At 39.7% G+C, this 19,032-nt stretch overlaps 1 protein-coding gene across 2 annotated transcripts in view; it reads left to right on the forward strand.

The window, feature by feature from the left end:
- Window positions 1-19,032, forward strand: part of rgs3a (regulator of G protein signaling 3a) — a 72,709-nt gene that overhangs the window by 5,181 nt on the left and 48,496 nt on the right. For both annotated transcript variants that reach the window (XM_029516613.1, XM_029516614.1), the window contains exons 4-5: window positions 2,431-2,474; window positions 15,306-15,440. In XM_029516613.1, coding sequence (XP_029372473.1) covers window positions 2,431-2,474; window positions 15,306-15,440 — 179 coding nt within the window. The remainder of the gene's footprint in view (window positions 1-2,430; window positions 2,475-15,305; window positions 15,441-19,032) is intronic.

A 19,032-nucleotide genomic window follows, 5' to 3' on the forward strand; every position in this document is an offset into this window, starting at 1 on the left:
TAGACAGCCATTGCCTTCTTTGCAGGAAGCCATATGACATTCCTCAGAGGAGCACAGTGACCCTCTGAGAAGGAGCTTAAGCATGTAAGATTGAGTTCAAGTAGATGGGAGCAAACCCAGAAGTTCCTCTAAGTAAAATGAATTGGATCTGGATGGCCTTTGCTAGCCAGTTAGGTTAAAAGTAGAGAGTTACAAGCGTGTTATTAAAATCAACTTGTGATTAAAATACACTGAAATGACAACCAGACAACAGGGCTGTTTATTTCAGATACAAAAAAAAAAAAGAAAAAGAAAAGAAGTATGATGAACGTATTCACTGAAGTTGACACACTGAGATATTGTAACAAAGCAGTGGCTGAAGCCCCACTTCTGATCTCCACCCTACACCCAGTCAGAGATCACCGTGGTGGGATTTTTGTGTCTGTGTGTGTTTCACAGAGCACACACATCTCCACCCTGCTGCCTGTCATTGTTATTTCACTTCGGTAGCGTCACTCAGGAAAGAGGCGCCGGGGGATTGTGTTTGTTTCAGTAAGGGTGTGTATGTGTATGCACATGCATGTAATGACACAATGCAAGTTCAATACGGGGGCTTTCCTGTGTTCCTGTCACCCTGTTGCTAGGCTGAGGAGTGTGGGAAGAGGGTATAATATTAAGTGGAGTGATTGTTTTTCAATTGTCATTGTGCTAAACAAACTAAAGAGGCCGCATCCACCTGGCTATCTATGACGGAAAACTCCTGCACAAATGTGAAATTAGCAGGAAAGCAGTGCACAACTGATGACTTAAGTTTCTACACCTTTGACTTTGACACTGATTTTGTGATGTGTGATATACTGTATAACAGTGCTTCATCGGTGGGTGGATAATATGAACGGTATCCAACAGTGATCTCTGCTGGCTCTGAGCTTCCACTGCAAATGGAGGACATCACTGCAAGTCAGAATGAAAATGTATAAGCTGAATTCATCCACCTTCCTCTAAAAAAAAAAAAAAAAGAAAAAACGTGTTATCTGCTCAAGAGGTAGAAGACAAGCTCTGTTGTGACACTAAGACTACAGAGTCTGGATGTAGGATAATTTATAGATCCCATAAAGTTCAGATAATTTATGTCAGACGTGAACAAAAGTTCACTTACATCCTTATAAAATATTGGAAATACTTTTCTCTTTATCTGATTGGAAAAAAAAAAACTACATTCTATGGATATATGTTTATTTGTGTCCTAGTGTGTTTTTAAAAAATTATCTAAATAACTTCCAACTAGTTGTGGTTTCATAAAACAAGCTTTACATACACACAGTATGCCAAAATCTGAACTCATTCCTGATTTCCACACTGGATGTAACAAGATGCTTTTCTAATTGAGTGGTGACAGTATTTTAATCACGTAAGTGATCCCCCATTTTCTCATTTTCTTTGCATGGCAGCTTGAAAAAACGATCTGAGCACCTCAGTGCATTCAATCAGAAAGTACCGAAAGGCATTTCCTGTCTTTCTGTGTGAGTTCCCATCACCCTCTTATGGTGTCAACCTCATTTACAGATCTTGCATTCAGAGTGAGGGAGTGTTATTGAAGGTACTGAAAAGGTTTCTCAGTCGGCTTCTCACTGCACTGATGGTGTCTTACAGAAGTGTTTTTGGTTATTTGAAATGAAACATTTTATGTCTGGGCCATTCTCCTTGGTTTGAAGTGGGCTATGTACGTTTTTCTCTAAATCAGGACTAAACACTAGCATCCCGATTAAACAGATCAGCTGAGTGTTTGAATTTTCAAATGTAAATTGTTTTGTTTACAGTTGTGTTTTGTTTGTCAGGCTTCCTGAACCTTAATGTACCACATTTACTGAACAACTGAGTTTCAGTTAGAAAAGTTGATGCTCTTCTATTCCCACCGAGATAGAAAGAATGAACAAAAAGCAGCATTAAGGGTCGAATAGATGAGCCCTCGCTTTCAGGGGCATTCTGTATTTAATCATTTTAAAAATGCACCTCAGGGTGCCACTCCTTGTTGTGACCAAGACAGGGTTGCTGGTCATGGCCCGACTACTGGCTTGTGTGTGTGCACTAACCTGCAATAACATCACTACCACTTATAGATTATGTGGGTGAGTGTGTGCCTGTGTTGGAGAGGAAGGGATCATTCGATTAAAACCATTTATCTTGACTCCAGACCCACAGGCCTGTCTCACATAGTGCTTCGTCAGTGAATTATGGGTGAATGTCTGTAAGGCTGTCATACAGTTAAAGCTGTCCATCAATAAAGGTATTTTGAAAAAGAAAAAAAAAAAAAAAACTTGGGATCAATGTGCTTCTTTTAGTACAAGAATGAATGAAGAAAGTGAAAATGACACAGGAGGAGGGAGGCTGGGTAGACAGCAGGAAAGAAAAAGACTTGAAATTAATATCTGATGTTGCTTTATTTTACAGATTACGCTGAAGAACTGAGATTCTACCTTATTCACATGATGGAGGTAAGAGGAAAAAAAAAATGTGTGTTTGTTTTTGTTTGAAAGAAAAAGAAGGTCTAATGTTGGCAGCCTACTTTGTGTGCGAGCCAGCGGGGCAATTGACTCAGGTGGAAATCACATTACAGAGGAAACACGAGGATTAGCTGAAAGCTCTAATGAAAATGTCTTTTCTCTGCATGTCTTTGTCAGATCTGACTCCATCTCAGACTTGTCTCTATCACACTTAAAGCATCCATTAGCTTGTGTTCTCTGTTCACTTTATGGTTGTACCATCAGGTCTTTTGGTCATTTTCTCGTAGTTTTGGGCAGAAAGAAGATTTCTAAATGCATATTTAAGATAACAACCATTTTAAATAGCGTTGCACTCATTTTATCTTCCATCCCCTGCAACACATCTGTTATTTTAAATTGAAAGGGAAAATCACAATTATTAATATTACTTTGCTGTGTTCACCAATTATTATTTCCTGCAAATAGCTGAATTAGTTACTCAACTGCAAGATTATACTACTGGTTTAAAATAATTCCATGTATCAGTGGGATTCACCCATTATTTTTTTTTTGTCCTAATAGTTTAACAGCACAGAGTGGCAACATTACACAAGACTGATGCAGTTATGGTCTTGCATTATTATTTCAGTGTGTGAATGTGACCATCAGCAGCTCTCCATGGAAGCTAGATTGTGGATCTTTTATTGGGTGGAATGAGCTTTGTGTGGCAGGGAGGGCAGTACTACACCTCGAAACGAAATGAAAGAACAGCTCAGCCCATTTTAGGCAGGCTTCATCAATTCTTCATGATTCGACCCAACACGAGCTGGCAAGTGGCACCACACATGCATGTGGGCATTCCCTACATATGAGTGAGACCATCACCAGGGCCCAGAGTCGGGTCAGGGGCCCCGGCTCCTGTGTGTGGGAGCACATGTGGTACCAAGCCCAGAGAGCCACCGCAGCCCCCAGTGTTGCAGGCTTCACACATTACTGTCTGTCTCCCAGTAGTCATTGCAATGTTTTCACGTAAAAAATTCCAATCACTTTCACTCAGAAGGAATGAGAGGGAGCATTAAAGCAAGCTGCTGGAAAGATCGCAGAAAAAAGGGACTCTGATAGGATCTGATCATTTCGCAGCCTCTAGTTAAAGAGTGTGTTTTCAGATTGTGGTAGCCAGTCCTTATCGCCTTAATCCTCAGTAACCCCTCCCTCTCCTTTCGCTGCTCCATTTTATTACAATTTTTAGTTTTTTTTTTTTAACTTGTGTAGTGTGCCAAGAGGGAATTAAACATATTTCATCGTTCTTTTAATGTTGCAGTATGTTATGTTTTCATCTACTTACCACTTCCTTCCACCTTTTTACACCCCCCTGCCCTCCATCTTCAACACATCTCTCAGGCAGTTGTTCCTATCTGAATATAGCACTGGCCAATCACTCTCTGGAACAACTTTGTAGATTTTAACGTAGTGGAAAAAAAACAATGTCACGATGTAATTTATCTGGAATTTCTGCTGATTCGAAACAGCAGAAAATGGTGCCAAAAACTGCTCAATTACAAAGATTAGCATGATTAAATATTAGCACATTCTGATCCATGAAAGTGCTAACAAGAGCATGTAGCTGGGTGGCAGCATGGTGAAGGCAAAGGGAAAAGCTGAAGAGCACTAAAGTGAAAAGCCCGATCTGATGCTTTGGAATGTTTTATTGGGGGGGGGTAAAATTAAAAGTATACATCCTAAATGTTTTATATATGGAAACTGGATGAGATCGGAACCCATAGCTTGATCTTGAAATAGTAAAAATAAAGGCATAACAATTTAAAATGATTTGAACTGAACGGTCATTTGGAAAAAAAAAAAACAAAAAACAATTAATTAAATGAATTCTCTTCAGCTGTGATCCACAATCACAAAGTTTTAAATTAAACCAAATTTACTTTGTGACTGCAGCTTCTGAATTTATAGTCTCTCTTTAAATTAATTCTTTTTGTGACGACAGGAATGATTGTAGATTTAGAAGAAATCCGCTCAACCTCTCTAATATGGCTGCTGAAGCCTCGAGGTAGCTCTGACTAAGTTTTTCAATTATTTTCACACAGTGGAAGGACTGCAGATTTTAATGGCCATTTCTTAGAGTGGAGTCATGCTTGGAAGCGATCTCCCCTGAGCCAGGAAGACGAGGAACAATATGGAAGCCAGTAACTTTTGGTGTGAATGTGGACTTTGGATTTTAAGATCTTGGGCATCTTAAATAAGTTACTGAAGTCCTGAATAAAACACTTCACTAGTTTCACGTCACATCAAACTGAGGGAAGAGCAAAAGCAGCAGTTCCATTAGAATGTATTTTCCACTGTGCTAGTGACTCCTTGTGGTTGGCCCGAGCAAAGAGCAAAGGGGTGTCAGATTAGATTCACAACATATTTATGTTGCACATTACATTAATCTCCTCTCGCTCAATACAGTTGAGCTTTAACATACCACAGCCTTTCCACACTCCCCACTTAAAACTGAGGGTTGGGTGTCCCAGAAGAGGTTTTAAAATATAAACCGAACAGAATAGCTGACTTTCGTGCCACAGAGGTATGCAAGAACACACACACAGACACACATTGCCTCACAGTTTTTCGCTTTGAAATGTGCTGCATAACCTCATTAGCAGCTTATGAATCTTTTAAAGGCCCCTTCTTTCCCGAAATTTCAGACAGAATGAAAGGGACCCGATATCCGTCCCACAGGCTGGAGGAGAGGAAGGAAACGGCTCCAGTATTATTCAGTCTGTCCAATTAGGCAACATATATAAATAGAACCTGTTACATAAGACAGCATGGTAGAGAAAGAGGGAGAGTTTTGGTGAGTTAAGTGTAGAATTTGGATTTTATGTGACACATTGAAGAGATCAGCTGAAGTTTGTATTAACTCTTGGTTTGTACAGACTCTTGTACTCGTCACAATCCTTTTTTTATGATGTCATAATGTCGCACTGAATATTTTTGCATTGTGTGATCCTTCTCTTTGCTTTCTCTGTAAGCCTCTTGTCCTGTCATCAAAATGCCATACATGAACAAATATATTCCATGTTACAGTCACAGCAGCTTGGACCACTGACAGCTTGATGCCTAGTTTATCACCAAAAAAGTTGTTAGCTTGATTATCGAGAAGATGCTCCTGAAAACACCAAATTAGTGCGGCATATATAACGAAAGAAGCAGTATTGGGATGTTTTGTGTGTGTGCTTGGACTTGGGCTTGTTTACGGTTAAAAATGGCTTTGCTCAGCCTCCTCTCTCTCTCTCTCTTGTCAGTCTCATGCCTCTATGTGACCTCTCAGATACCACCCCACAATCACAAACACAAAAGGTGCCGTCATCTATCATAGTTCATACAGCTGTCAGCACTTCATTTCATACCTGAGGGAGCAACCAGTAGCCCAAACGAAACACCACATAGTTTGCTCGGACTCACATTTTCTAAATGAACAGTACTATTAGCTCCATTATAGGATTTTCTTGTTGTAATAAAGGCAATATATATATATATATATATATAGAGAGAGAGAGAGAGAGAGAGAGAAACCAGATGAGGCACCTTCTCTTCTCTTCTCTGTGAAGTGGCGAGTCTTCACGAAGTGGTTGGCCTTTTTGTCTTAGTTGTACACAGTGGTGTGTGAAGTGGATGAACAGACGGATGAGACAACATCTAAAGAGAATATCTTTATTAGGGCTTGTTTGAAGAGTTGGGCCCTAACCACTGCTGCAGTCTGCGTTTGTTTGTGTTTACCAAACATGGTATGTGTGTAATGTGATAGACTCTAATTGAATTGCTCTTTCTTGCTTCTCTGTGCAATGGACACACAGTTCCACGTATATTAACAAGGAAATGCCTTGTTGTGTTTTTAGTTAACCGTAGCATTTACCCTAAGGGCTATTATTTCCTTTTCTGTTGTTGATACTGACCTGCTCAAAACTAACATAAAACTAAAAACACACAGTTCAAAATTTGATGCATTGCTAATGTCATTTCATGACATTATTCACTGTCATCATTCAACATCATTCATTTTGGTTCACACATTTGTTGTAATGAGTAAATCTGCGCTTGTGCAGAAACATCTGGGACCTGTGTCTCATGTCATTCCCCTTTTCTTCTCATATTTCAGTCTCTCTCCACTACAGGCAGAAAATGTTGCACAAGCCAAAAAGTAAGCAAACATTATTTGTGCAGTGCTGCTTTAAATAACTTGCGGTGGTTTGCCAAATACAAAAAAGGGACTAGCTTGCATCCACACTTGCGCATATCATACATAAATTCTCTATAAACCAAAACTGTAAATTTTGACTGATTCCCAAAAGACCATAGAGCAACTTAGATGGCTCCTAAATATTGCAAAATACAACTTGCTTATCACGTAACACATCTTCCCACTAGAACTGTTCTTATAGGAAAGTATTATGTCTAAGTAAATACGTTTCTTCTCTCCATATGATATGACACAAAAATAAACTGTTTAACTTGTGTCCATCTTCAAAATAGTTTCTTGACCTATTTGAAGGATATGAGCGTGGAGTTTGGTTAACTATTACTTTCATCAGATAAAAATGTAAGAAAAGTTTCTCTTGTTTCTGAACTTAAACTCCTCATCTTCATCTTCATCATTCTCTGACTCTGTAAGTCTGCTCCCCTCCTTTTGTCTACTCCTGTCCTTCCCCTTCATAGCTGGAGGTCATCCTATTTTAGCACTTGCTCAAAACAGAACTGATGTAACCCAGATTTACATGTGAAAGGAAAAGTGTGTGTGTGTGTGTGTTTTAGTGGTGGTGGGGGTTGCAAATGTGTCTCTGAGAAGTCATGTCTGTGTGTGTGTAAATGTGTCAGTGACGCAGGGACGGGGCAGAAAATCGTTGTCGGTAAGAGAAAAGCTCCGGGAGAAAGGAGAGACACTGTGTGACATTGTTGCCGACCGCTGGAGTGCATCAGGGTCATCTCAGAGTCATCATGGGCAACTTGGCTGACCGGGTTGGGCCTAAGAAACGGTTCGTCAGGGAACAGAGCTCTCTTCAGCAGCACCTGCTGTCTGACAGTGGGGATGTAAGTGCTCCTGGTTGAGGGTTCTCAGAGTTAGAAGCAGAGATTCGCATTGTTGTTGCTCATCTGCACGAAATAACAAAAATACCCAAAACACCAAATTATATTTGTGAGGGCAATAGTATCTGTTAGAATTTTTTATTTTTTTTCCCAAAATGGATAAAGTTTAACTTGATGAAGAATGACTAACCTAGTGTCTTTTTTAATGCGACTTTAACATCCATTCCATCAATAGTTTGCATTAAGTGGGAGTAAAATTGGATTATTATGCTGTGTGTGTTATGTGTGAGCGGTTGTGTAAGTTGATGTAACAGCTTTAGGACTTTGATGGTGTAATTTTGATACTGACATGGTACTGAGGTAAACGCAATACATTATTCAAGTTTGGTTTGTATCTTATATTTTGCTGTTCCTGGTGTACTGTACCGCAGCTGATACAACAATGTGGTAATGGCAATGGTCCACAAATGATAGATGAGAATTCCACTAAGTGAGCAGTGCATGGATACTAATTTATCACTATTTCCCAGAAAGTGCCATTAGCATCTATTTGGCAGAATGCACTAATGACCATGAAATCATTTCCATCTATAAAATAATAGTGACTAAAAATGACTCTTCTTACCTCAACATAGTCCACATATATTTATAATACTGGTCAGTATTTTGCTTCTTCCTTGGGCAGTTGAAGAAAACAATTTCAGTCTTGATACATGCATACTAATCATATTTCATGTGAACTTTGCATTTATGAACTTTGAAATATGAATTATCCCTTGCACACTTAAAGCGGAGAATGTGATGACTGAGTGGAGATGAGACAAGAGGCACCAAAAGTAGAGAGATTCTGCTAAACTAGGTGAAATCACAGTGTGATGGTTTGCGCGTAGGCTGTGAAACAGCAAGGGAGCTCTGTGAACAGGCGGCTGCTCTGCATACAGATGCAGTCGTCTTTATTTATTTATTTTTTTCTGTGCAGTGAAAGGTCAGAATGCTCTTTGTTTATTTTGTGCAGAATGACGTTCATGTGATGTTTGTGGGCACAGTAAACGATGTTGCAATTTTGATTTGATTACTTCAAGCGAAGACTCACTGTTGATGCCATTTCTATGGCAAAGAAGACATCTTAAACATAGCTAATAAAGTGTAAACTTGTATGTGCGTCTTAGCAATGTGTGTATATCCAGACAGTATCTCTTTTTATCCAGTTCAAGTTTCTGTGTGCTTCCAGGCACTTCATTGACTGAATGAAATAGAGCCTGCCACTTGCAGTCTTAAGGCAGGGTGTGAATGATAGGCACCCAGGGGCTCATGTCAGCAAAACACTTATTTTATGGTAGCCATTCATAACATGGCTGGGACTTGTTCCGTCTCTCTGGGGTGTCATTCAACCGCGATGTTGCCTCTTCTTTCAGTCGAACCACAACTTAAAATGTATCTCGCCTTTTCTCTGATTCACTATGCTGGCAGACCTTGGTAGGACTGCAGTCACAGGGACTATACATCTAAATATAATCTCTTACAGATCTCCATCTTAGCAATATGATCGCATTTAGATCTACAGCCACCAACAACTTACCCATCAGCATTGGTGATGAATGTGTTCTCCTAAGCTGTTTTTAACTCCCTGTTCCTTAAGTGCAGGACCAATGGCAATCAGCTTCTGAATTATTCACTGACTTTTATGGGAAAGTCCACAGAGGTTTTCCAAACAGTTGATAAATTTTCTAATTCCAGTGGTATGTACATTCCCCCAGCTATAGGTCATAATAACAGCTTTGATGTAAACAAAGAGCTATTTACACAGATTTTCTGCTTTAAACTCAAAATAGCACAGTCATGCTTATGCAATGAAGACACAACTGATAGAAAAAAAAAAAATCACTGATTGCTGAACTAACTTATTGTAATGCTTACGATGATACAGAGAAAGACAGAGAACAGAGAGAGACTTCATATAGTTGCTGCTTGCCCCTGTCATGTGCTTATCATCTGCCCCGGCAGCTATAGGAATGGCCACAGGCCAAAAATTCTAAATATTTTTTCATGGTGTCTCTGTCTGCGCACACTACAGCTGCTCTCTGAGCTGGAAACTAGACAAACTAGAAATACATGAAAGAGTGTGGAAAAGCCACTGAGTTGAGAGGAAATCACAGTTTTGTTTTTTGGCTTTGTTTTTTTTTAGAAATCACAAGTTTGTTTGTGCATATGGATGATTTGCAAGCTACAAAGTTTTGTTTTGTTTTTTTAATCAGAAAGCACAGCGTCTTCCCTTTGTCCACCATTCGCTCTTGTGTGTGACATGAGAGCAATGGCTATACTTGCGTGCTATTGATTACCTAGGACTCTAAGATGATGTGACAATGATGTGCTGATACTTTTATCTGTAACGAACTCAACTGTGATAGGACAACTCATGATACCATGTTCAGTAACAATGGACGGGACTAATAGGACATGACACTGCATGGTGAGATGGTTTAAAAGGCCTCGATATAGCCCTTTAATCTCAGAGGAGCATCGCTGTGTATGGTATGAAGAATTCATCTACCAGACACGTCACATTTTATATTTCACCATTCCTACCGCTGTGGTTCTCCTGGAAAGTATCTCAAAGGCTATTTAAGTGATGTATAATATTCTATAAACAAAACATACACTACGGCATTCTACTTTATTATCATTAGCTTGTAATATGAAGTACGGCTGGCAGCATTAAGGCGTCTTAGGTCGATTATATTGCCTTTTAGAGATTACCTTTTCCGCATTGAGGACATGTGTACACGTTTTAGTACGCTGATCTTCTGCGGTTTGCACATTAGGTTGAGAACATTCCACTTCCTTTTGTGTAATCATCATGACTCTCTCTGTCTACAGTACTTTTAAAATTTAAACATATCTGTCTCCAAAGTGCGCACACGAACAAACTCGCCTGTCCCTGGAGCTAATTTTCCATCAGCAGCGGGTGCAAACAATGCAGAGATAATTGAAGCTGAGATTGCACTTGAGTTTGGATGAGGGCATGGAGGATCTGGGGCTGGACGGTCAGTTGGGACGCTGGCAGCGATTTATAGCTCAAGGCGGTGCTCTACTAGCACTTGTCTTCATCAAGCAAAGCAAATCACCAAACAAATTGTGATGACCTAAATTTGCATTGTCAGACAACTTCATCTTTATCAGGTTAGAATGACATCCAAAGAAATGTGCATTTTCATTTTCTTAGGTGAAGTGTGCTGAGAGCAGTCCAGTGTCACACTGAAAACTCATCTACCAGATGGCTCAGAGGGAGGGCTTCAACCGGGGAGCACTTTAATCAATCTGATTAAGGGGAAATGCTGTCTGTATTTTTAGCTACTCCATGGCAGGCCAGTAGCCATTCATTGGATTTTGTTTCATTAGCTCTTATGTTTATCTCTTAGATGCGTGGCTTTATAAACAGGGATAGCTCGAGTAAATGAACCATTCGCTATTTTAGCTAATACACGACTTAAGGTGAATCGTTTTCTGAATAAGACAAATACTCGCTCTGTTATTCAGCTTCATGCAGGAGCTCATTCGGGTACTGACACTGAGAAATTAACTGTCTTGGAAAAGGTTAACTGATTGTTTCTGGGACTGCCACTTGGGTCGCTGCCCAGATGCTGTTTAATGCCAAGAAGCAACATGACATTAAGATGAAAATCTCTAAAGATTTTCTTCCTCAGAGTCATGGAGATGATTTTCACTCAAACTCAAATCATTTCAAATGCTGAAGGCTCTTTGGTCCCAACATGACTAAAACATTATTGCATTCAGTTGAAAATGGCTTTTAAAGTGCCTTTAACCCTGAACGAAAGACAAACAGTCTGCATGCATCACAAACCTGAAGTACCTCTGAAATCTGATTCATACCAGGAGGCAGCTGTCCTGTGAAATAGATTGCAGGGAAAACATTATGGAAAGCTCCAGATGATTGCTGCCTAAAACATATGGCCTGTTACCAGCTTTCAACAGTTTACTCATTTACTGGCATGACTGATTATTTTAACAGATGCAATGCAAAGATGTACAAGTCACTGTCAGAAAAGACATCCAGACAAACGCAGAAGGGCCGTTAAATGTCGCAGCACATTTATCAATAATAAACAGGAAACACTACTCCGTATTCTGTTACTCAATAAAAATAGCTGCTATGCTCTTTTACTTTTGTCATCATCAGTCTTTTCGCTCCACCAAAGACAAAATGCTTATTATGAAAATTAGTGCTCTCTGTTATAGTATGCAGTGTGTGTCTCACATTTACACACTGAGAATGTGTAAACCTGTGCACTTCCCCTCCTTGGCATCAGAGACATAACCCATCCAGCAGCTATGAGACCTGTGGCACAGTGTGCCTCACAAAACTGAGCCCCCACTTGCTGTCCCGTTTGCTTTAATTTTATCTTCCAAGCATGTAACTACAGCAAGACTGTGCAGGTTCTTAAGCTGAGTGCATGTGTGCGTTTGTGGTTGCAGGTGCATGCATGGGAACTTGAACTCATTTGTTTCCTTTGCATGTGGGACAATGAGTTGTCTGGATGGAGCTGGTCATATGAGCCAATGTTTTCTGGGAAAAGCCAAGCCTTGCTATGTTGTTACAGAGGAATATTTTCTCAAACAGACATCTCTATCACATACCGGTGATCGTGTGGAAGAATCTCTATCTGCGTGTGTGTTTGTGTGCACGTATGTCTGGTGCAGGCTTTTGGATTGCATGCGTGTCTGCAGGTGTCATTACCATGGTGATTAAAGCATTATCAATAAGCTTTACGTTGATTTGTGGTGTGATCATGTGTCAGCATGGAGAAAATCACATGACACACACTGTTTTTTTAAGGAATACATAAGACTGTTGCTTTGCTGTGTCTGGGAAACCATGAAATCAGCTGATGGCAGTTAGTCAGCCAGCTAATGCCGTCATCTAAGTGCTGTGGGAGAAAACTCTGTAGAGGAAACATGCTATCAAAATTTTCACCCAACACATTCCTCCATTTTCTTTGTTACATTAGCGGTTTGCAGTGGAGCTACATGTGTTGAGAATGTTTGACCATAAAAACCTTTCACAAATTAATTTGAACTGACCAAATGTTGGAGCTACAGCACAGAGTATTTATGGAAGTGAATAAGATGCATCTTTGTTGATGTCTGGACCAGATTTTCTGATACTGAGATACTCAGATAAATCACTGAATAATAAATACATTTCATTTGTTCGTGGTGCTATCATCATAAGGCCCAACTCACACTGCTGACAGTGCGTGCACGTGCCCCGGCCTGCACTTATGGGAAAGACAGGTGAGATTCCAAACAGCGTGTCCCGGGCCATAAGATTCGTAATGTGTGGATCAACCACCAAACAACCACTGACGCTCACACCGACATCACCAATTAACCTGCAGTGACCTGTTTTTGGACTGTGGATGGCCCAGGATTTGAACCTAGACCCCAACTGCACGGCCGTTTATGTGACAGAATCTTTAGATTTTTACTGATAATAATATTATAAGGGTTTGAGCTGACTGTTTACATTGAATTTGGTGTTTGTGCGTGCGTGTGTGTGTGTGTGTGTTCCCAGTACTGCGGCCTCTGCTGAACCCTCACAGACTAAGATTCAGTCCAAATGATGGATGTCAAAGAACATCAACACTGATTTCTGTCTGCCCTCAAAAAGCCCATATTTCATCATTTCTTGGTGCAATTGAAACCAGCCAGACTCAGTTTCATCAACCCTTTCGCAGTCTGACCTCCTTCTTGCTTGTTTTTCTTGTTTTTGTGTCGTTTTTTCCTCTTTGTCTCTTACTGTTTCTTACTGTACCCATGTCTGTTTTATGTTGCCTCCACTGTCTGGTCTCCACTGGTTTATTTTCTGGATGTGCTGTTACATTGTTTTATTGCATGCGGTTACATTACACATCTCTGCCTTGTGTGCAATATATTTTACGCTACATCAACACAAACACTGCCTTTACATCACAACCATGAATGCAGGCTATGAATTGCTAACGGTATCGCTAACGGGGACAGAGCTTTAACTACCAAACACTTTGTGCCAGTACACTGTACCACAGCAACATTCACGACTTCACCAGGACACTGAGTGACATTGAAATCGATGGAAAGGTCAAGAAGTAGCAACATCCCAGGACAGGTAAAAAGCCCATGCAGCCAAGAAGCAGCCACATTAACTAACCTCATGATTCATCAATGGCCGGGACAGCGACCATAAAGAAAAGCCCCCAGGACTTCCTTCAGTGAAAACTGAAAACTATTCAAATTATTGCCTGAATTATTGCTTGACACAACCGGGAGCAGAACAAACAAGGTGGATGCAGATGATCAAAATGGAAAAAATGTAGCGATACTGTAGAACAAAAAAAATGTGCTTGAGAAAATTGGTTCCTTTAGTGCTGTGCTCTAAAGTAAAAAAAGAACAATAGTTCATGAGCTGAATACATTTTAGTGATGTAAGAACGACTAACCAAAAAGATGAAGGAGAATCTTTCAATTACAAATTACTTGGTGATGGTCGATTCTGTAATTTGTCACATAGATTTTGTGTTTCTACAGAAAGCAGTAGTTAATTCAAAATTAAACTTGATTCATTTAATTTGATCTGCCATAGATTTTGAAATTGATCCATTTTTTTAAGAGCACATTTTTCCTTTTTTTTATTTAGCCCTTTAAACTTCGCACAGAAACAACCCAGACTTGAAATGAACTGGCACAAAGTGTTCTTATCCTAGATATTACACTCCCATTAAAACTCCTGCTTAAACTTTTTAAGAGGTCTGCTCGGAAGCTGTTTCCAAATCGGGATTTGGAACAAAACTCAACATGACTTTTAATATATGAAAGACTCGTATTTCACCAAGATCTGTTTTTGTCAGAAATACATTGCTGGAACATCCTGGCGAGTCGGCCGTTCAATGATTACGTCCTTTTCAGTGAAAAGCTATTTGATCAAACTCTTCCAACTCTAACTTAACCACTGGTTGTCAAATATTTATCCTCATGTATTTCCCAGAAGGGAAGTATTGATTTGTGCTGCTTTAGGAGTACCATCTTGCCATTAGTCAGATCATTATTTTGTCAGCATATTAAATTCTGCCTGAAGTGGATACTGGCTATTATCTAATTTCACTAATGCTAGCGTTTTGCTACCCACAGGGCTGTGCCACTTTGCAGCCTGTGGTGTCATGAAAACAAAGTCCAGATGGTAAATGGATGTGAAGACTTGAGTTGAAACACACAGAAAGTGTCCGCACACTAACACGAACACTAACAGGGCCAGCGTTAATCATGGATAACTACGTTTATTGTGTTTTACCTGGACACACAACATTCTCCAACACACACATTAAGTTGTAACATTTCTAACACCAATAATATGGATTGAACTCCTTTCGTCATTTTCCTCTTTGAAGGCACTTGCTGCTCTCACACCACAACCAGGTAGCTCATTGAAGAGGCCCCGTTACATGAGACAAACACTTCCATCTTGTTTTGCCTTTCATTTGTTCATAACATTCATAATTTTTATTTTACTTCTCTAATTTAATTATCTTGCGCTGCACACGCTTTCACAGTCCAGGGATCAGGATCCACTTCTTTATTTCTCTGACAGTAGATGCCTAATTGTCCGCTTTCTTTTCCTCCACCCCTCTTATTCTCACCCGCTCTCTCTTTGTCTCCCTGTCTCTCTCACTCTCCCTATCTCTTCCTCTCTTTCTGTGGCTCTAGAAGTGTGACTGCCTGCTCAGCCTGGAAGCCTATTCAGCAGACCAGAAGCGCCGTGTGTGTCAGTGCTTGAAGGACAATATTGACAAGCAACTCCAGCTCCACAGGAGGGATCCTCCTATTCAACATTTTGAGCAGGTATGGTGCATGTACACACACATATAAAAAGCATTTCTCGTTTTGATTGAAGCTAAAAATAAATCACCAAACACACTAACACATGGCAGTGCATATATACGGCATGCTCCCATGACAGATACCCTATTAACACTGCGCATTCCCAAGCATACACACTCAGCTAGCATCGAATGACACTTTGAACACTTTCCTACAGCTCACACCTCCATCACCATGATTTGTCGCTTGCATTTTTGGGGAGCTTTAATCCTGCCTTTTATCAACTTGTCTTTGAATAGCTCACTTTAAGTTCTGCTTGGCTGTGAGTCTATATTTCCGAACAAATACTGCACTCTCATGTATTGTATGTTTAACTTCGTTAATTTAACTATGGTCAACAGCTGTGATGTTTATTGTGTGATAATTTAAACAGTTACAATATTATTTTACATTATTTTTTATTAAGATTAAGATAAAAACTCAGTTTTACATCCAGCCATACATTCATTTGGAGACATTTTTGTGCTCACCTGGCAAAGGCCAGCATTCACACTCCTGTTAGCTCTGTTTTTGGTCTCCACCAGCTTTTAGGGAAAATATCTGCCTGTGACTGTGGTGCTCAAACAAAAACTTTAACATTAAGACTCAGAGAGTCAAAACAGTGAGCCAAAAGATGCGACAGCCCGGTGTAGAGCTAAGGAAAGTTGAAACAGGTGAACATTTCTCTGTGGTTTTGTTAATACATGCAACCGCATATACAATGTCATGTCATGTGATCAATCTAAAAGGACTGATCACATGACATTGTATCAGAGCCTCTGTAAGACCCCTCTAACTATTCACCTCTGTAGACTTGTTATACCTTTTGGAACCACTGAAGTAAATCAAATCAAACCAAGTATAATTAAATGCAGTCATGCACAGAATGTGTGCATTAATATACTGAAAAGACTGAAAACCAAATTGAATGACTGTTGGATTAAGCTATTACACCTCTGCTCTAAATGCAGCACTATAGTGGAGAAGGCTGCTGTTAAGGATACACTCCAATTGATCTTTAATTGCTCAGTGGGCTTTGACCTTTGGTTGACCTTCTGGGAATGTTGACTAGTTCCCCAAGCAGCCAGTTCAGTTTAGTTATTGTAAGCGTTGTCTTTGGAAAACACAATTTTTCAGATAAATTTGTGTTTCAGCAGTCGGTCTTTGTACGTTTGTCTGTCCAGTGAAGGTTTTTTTTTTTTATCTCTGACAGCTTGATTCTTTCATTCCTGATGCTTTTTTACTTTTTCCTCTCATCATTCTGTACATCTTTCATTTTTATTTTGATGAACTGCAAAGACAGCTTGTTCACTTCCTAAGTGTAAAAGATGTCCAACCCAGTTTGTTTGAGTTTAGCTGAAAGGTGATTAAAAGGAACAAACACCCTTGTGTGTCGATGGCACACCTGTTTCTACATTACAGAGCCTCATTTCATCAGCATATGAAAGAGCAAAAGAGAGAGGAACAACCTGACAGTCTTTCATCCCTTTTTTTTTCTACGTCTGTGTATTTATGTGTGTGTTGTGTGTATATTTGCCATGATGACACCCAATGGAACCTAATTACACAGAAGTGTAAATGACCCAGGACTTGGCCCATATTTTAATGTTCTCCAATATCTGAAATATCTTTGGGCGAACTTTATGAACTTTGAATTTGGATTTAGCATTTAGATTCTGAAAGATAAGCTTCATTTTTTTGTGTTCAAACACGTTGCTTTTCTTGCCTGTTTCAGTGTCAATCAGTTGCTCCCAGCTGGATGAATGAACACATTTATGCACAATTAAGTGTTCAATACTTTCAATAACAAAACAGCTTAGCAAGCAGGCTAAGTCGTGTGAGGTCATATTAAGTCAATATCATTTACTCAAACTCTATTAACCAAACCAAGGTATTGATCAGTATAGATGTGGTAAAGAAACCGCCTTGTACTGTGTTTGCTTGGCTCATATGATGATCCTTTTAAAAGAAAAACAAATCATCACCTGTACAAACCTGGTTGAAGAGTCTCAATGGAGGAAATAATTGATGCAGTCTGACCTTCCTCCTCCTCTCTCTTACAGTATATCTACACTTAACTGACTGAAACACATTGTTTCCCCTCACTTCCACACTAAGCCTAAGTGCTTCAGACATGAAACTTGAGCTTTTTGAAAACCTTCCCCAGAGTGGATAGACTTGATTGTACTGGCCATGTGCTTGTGTGGAAGGGAGAAAACACTCACAGAGCAGGAGACAGTGTAAGACCATTCAAATACAGTTGTGTTGTAGCAGGAGAGAGACCAATCTTTCTTTACACTCTGGATATGGAATGGATATTCAAATCCTTTATACATTTATATTTTAGACAGACTATGCATTGAGGTTTATTTGAGACGGGATTTGCACCAGATTTGATTAGATTGCTCAAAGGTAGGTGTGGCTGTGTGGAGCTTTAGAGAGCCAACCTCAATAGAAGACTTCATTTCAGTTTCACAGAATTACACATTGTCCTGTAGGAAAAACATCATTCTGCTGCAAAAGCTGATGGTATGTTCAGTGAGATTATACAGGATGTGCGTCCTGCCCACATACTCTTCTTGGGTTATTAGAACCTTTTACTACATTTCTTTTATTAAATGGAAGTCGGAATGGTGTCCTGCAGGCAGGGGAATACCGGATTAATCATAACATTTTACTATTACACAAATTAGTTCACTTTTGATTGCATTTCTCCAGCGTACCTTAGAGGCAAATAGTTTGTATTCAGTCAACTCCAAATCTGTTTAATTACTCTAAAAGCAAACCAGCTTTGCCATGTTCAGGACTGTGGTATTCGTGGGGATGTAAGGGGAATGCCTTTATAGTATTCTTTCTGTTGCACCCTTTAAAAATGAACTTAACACCATGGGACTTATCCTTTGGGTTATATCATCCTGACAGAAGAAAGGAGGACACTTTCCCATAGATAGACATGTGCAGACACATGTGGGTCATGGCCTCCATGAGATGATATTAAAAAAAATAAAATAAAAAAAAAAAGTTTAAAACACAATTACAGTCTGCTGCAGTGTCTCTATGATGGATATAATTATAAACCTGTCTCCATTTAGGAAGAGAGTATTCGTTCATCTCAGCACCTTCAATTTCTATAATCTGGAGTTCACAAGATGTCAGAAAATGGCTCCAGTAATTCAGCACAGAGAAATACTGCTTTGGTTGTGCTCCAGTTCTGCCTTATTGTTCCTGCTGAGTTGACATTAGAACTTGCTTTCTAAACTAAATCAAGTTTGTCTTTGATGCACAGTATGTATTCCTGCCAACAAGTGAGAATTGCAGCAAAGGAGCTTTTGAAAGTAGCCCGTTGAATCACACTTTTTCCTTGTGTCAGATGTGCATTTGTCCTCTCATGCACAAAGCAGAGTAAATCCACACTCAGCTGAAGCATGCACTTTACTCGAGAATTATGTTCAAGTGTGAAGAAAGAGCAGAATATACTCCTAAGGCGAAACACACACACTGCAGAAATCACATCCATTCTATCTGCTTGTGTTAGTTTCTTTATTCATGTTTTCAAGTAAATTGGGTTGCCTTG

The sequence above is a fragment of the Echeneis naucrates genome, chromosome 12 (assembly GCF_900963305.1).
Source record: "Echeneis naucrates chromosome 12, fEcheNa1.1, whole genome shotgun sequence".
Classification (NCBI taxonomy): domain Eukaryota; kingdom Metazoa; phylum Chordata; class Actinopteri; order Carangiformes; family Echeneidae; genus Echeneis; species Echeneis naucrates.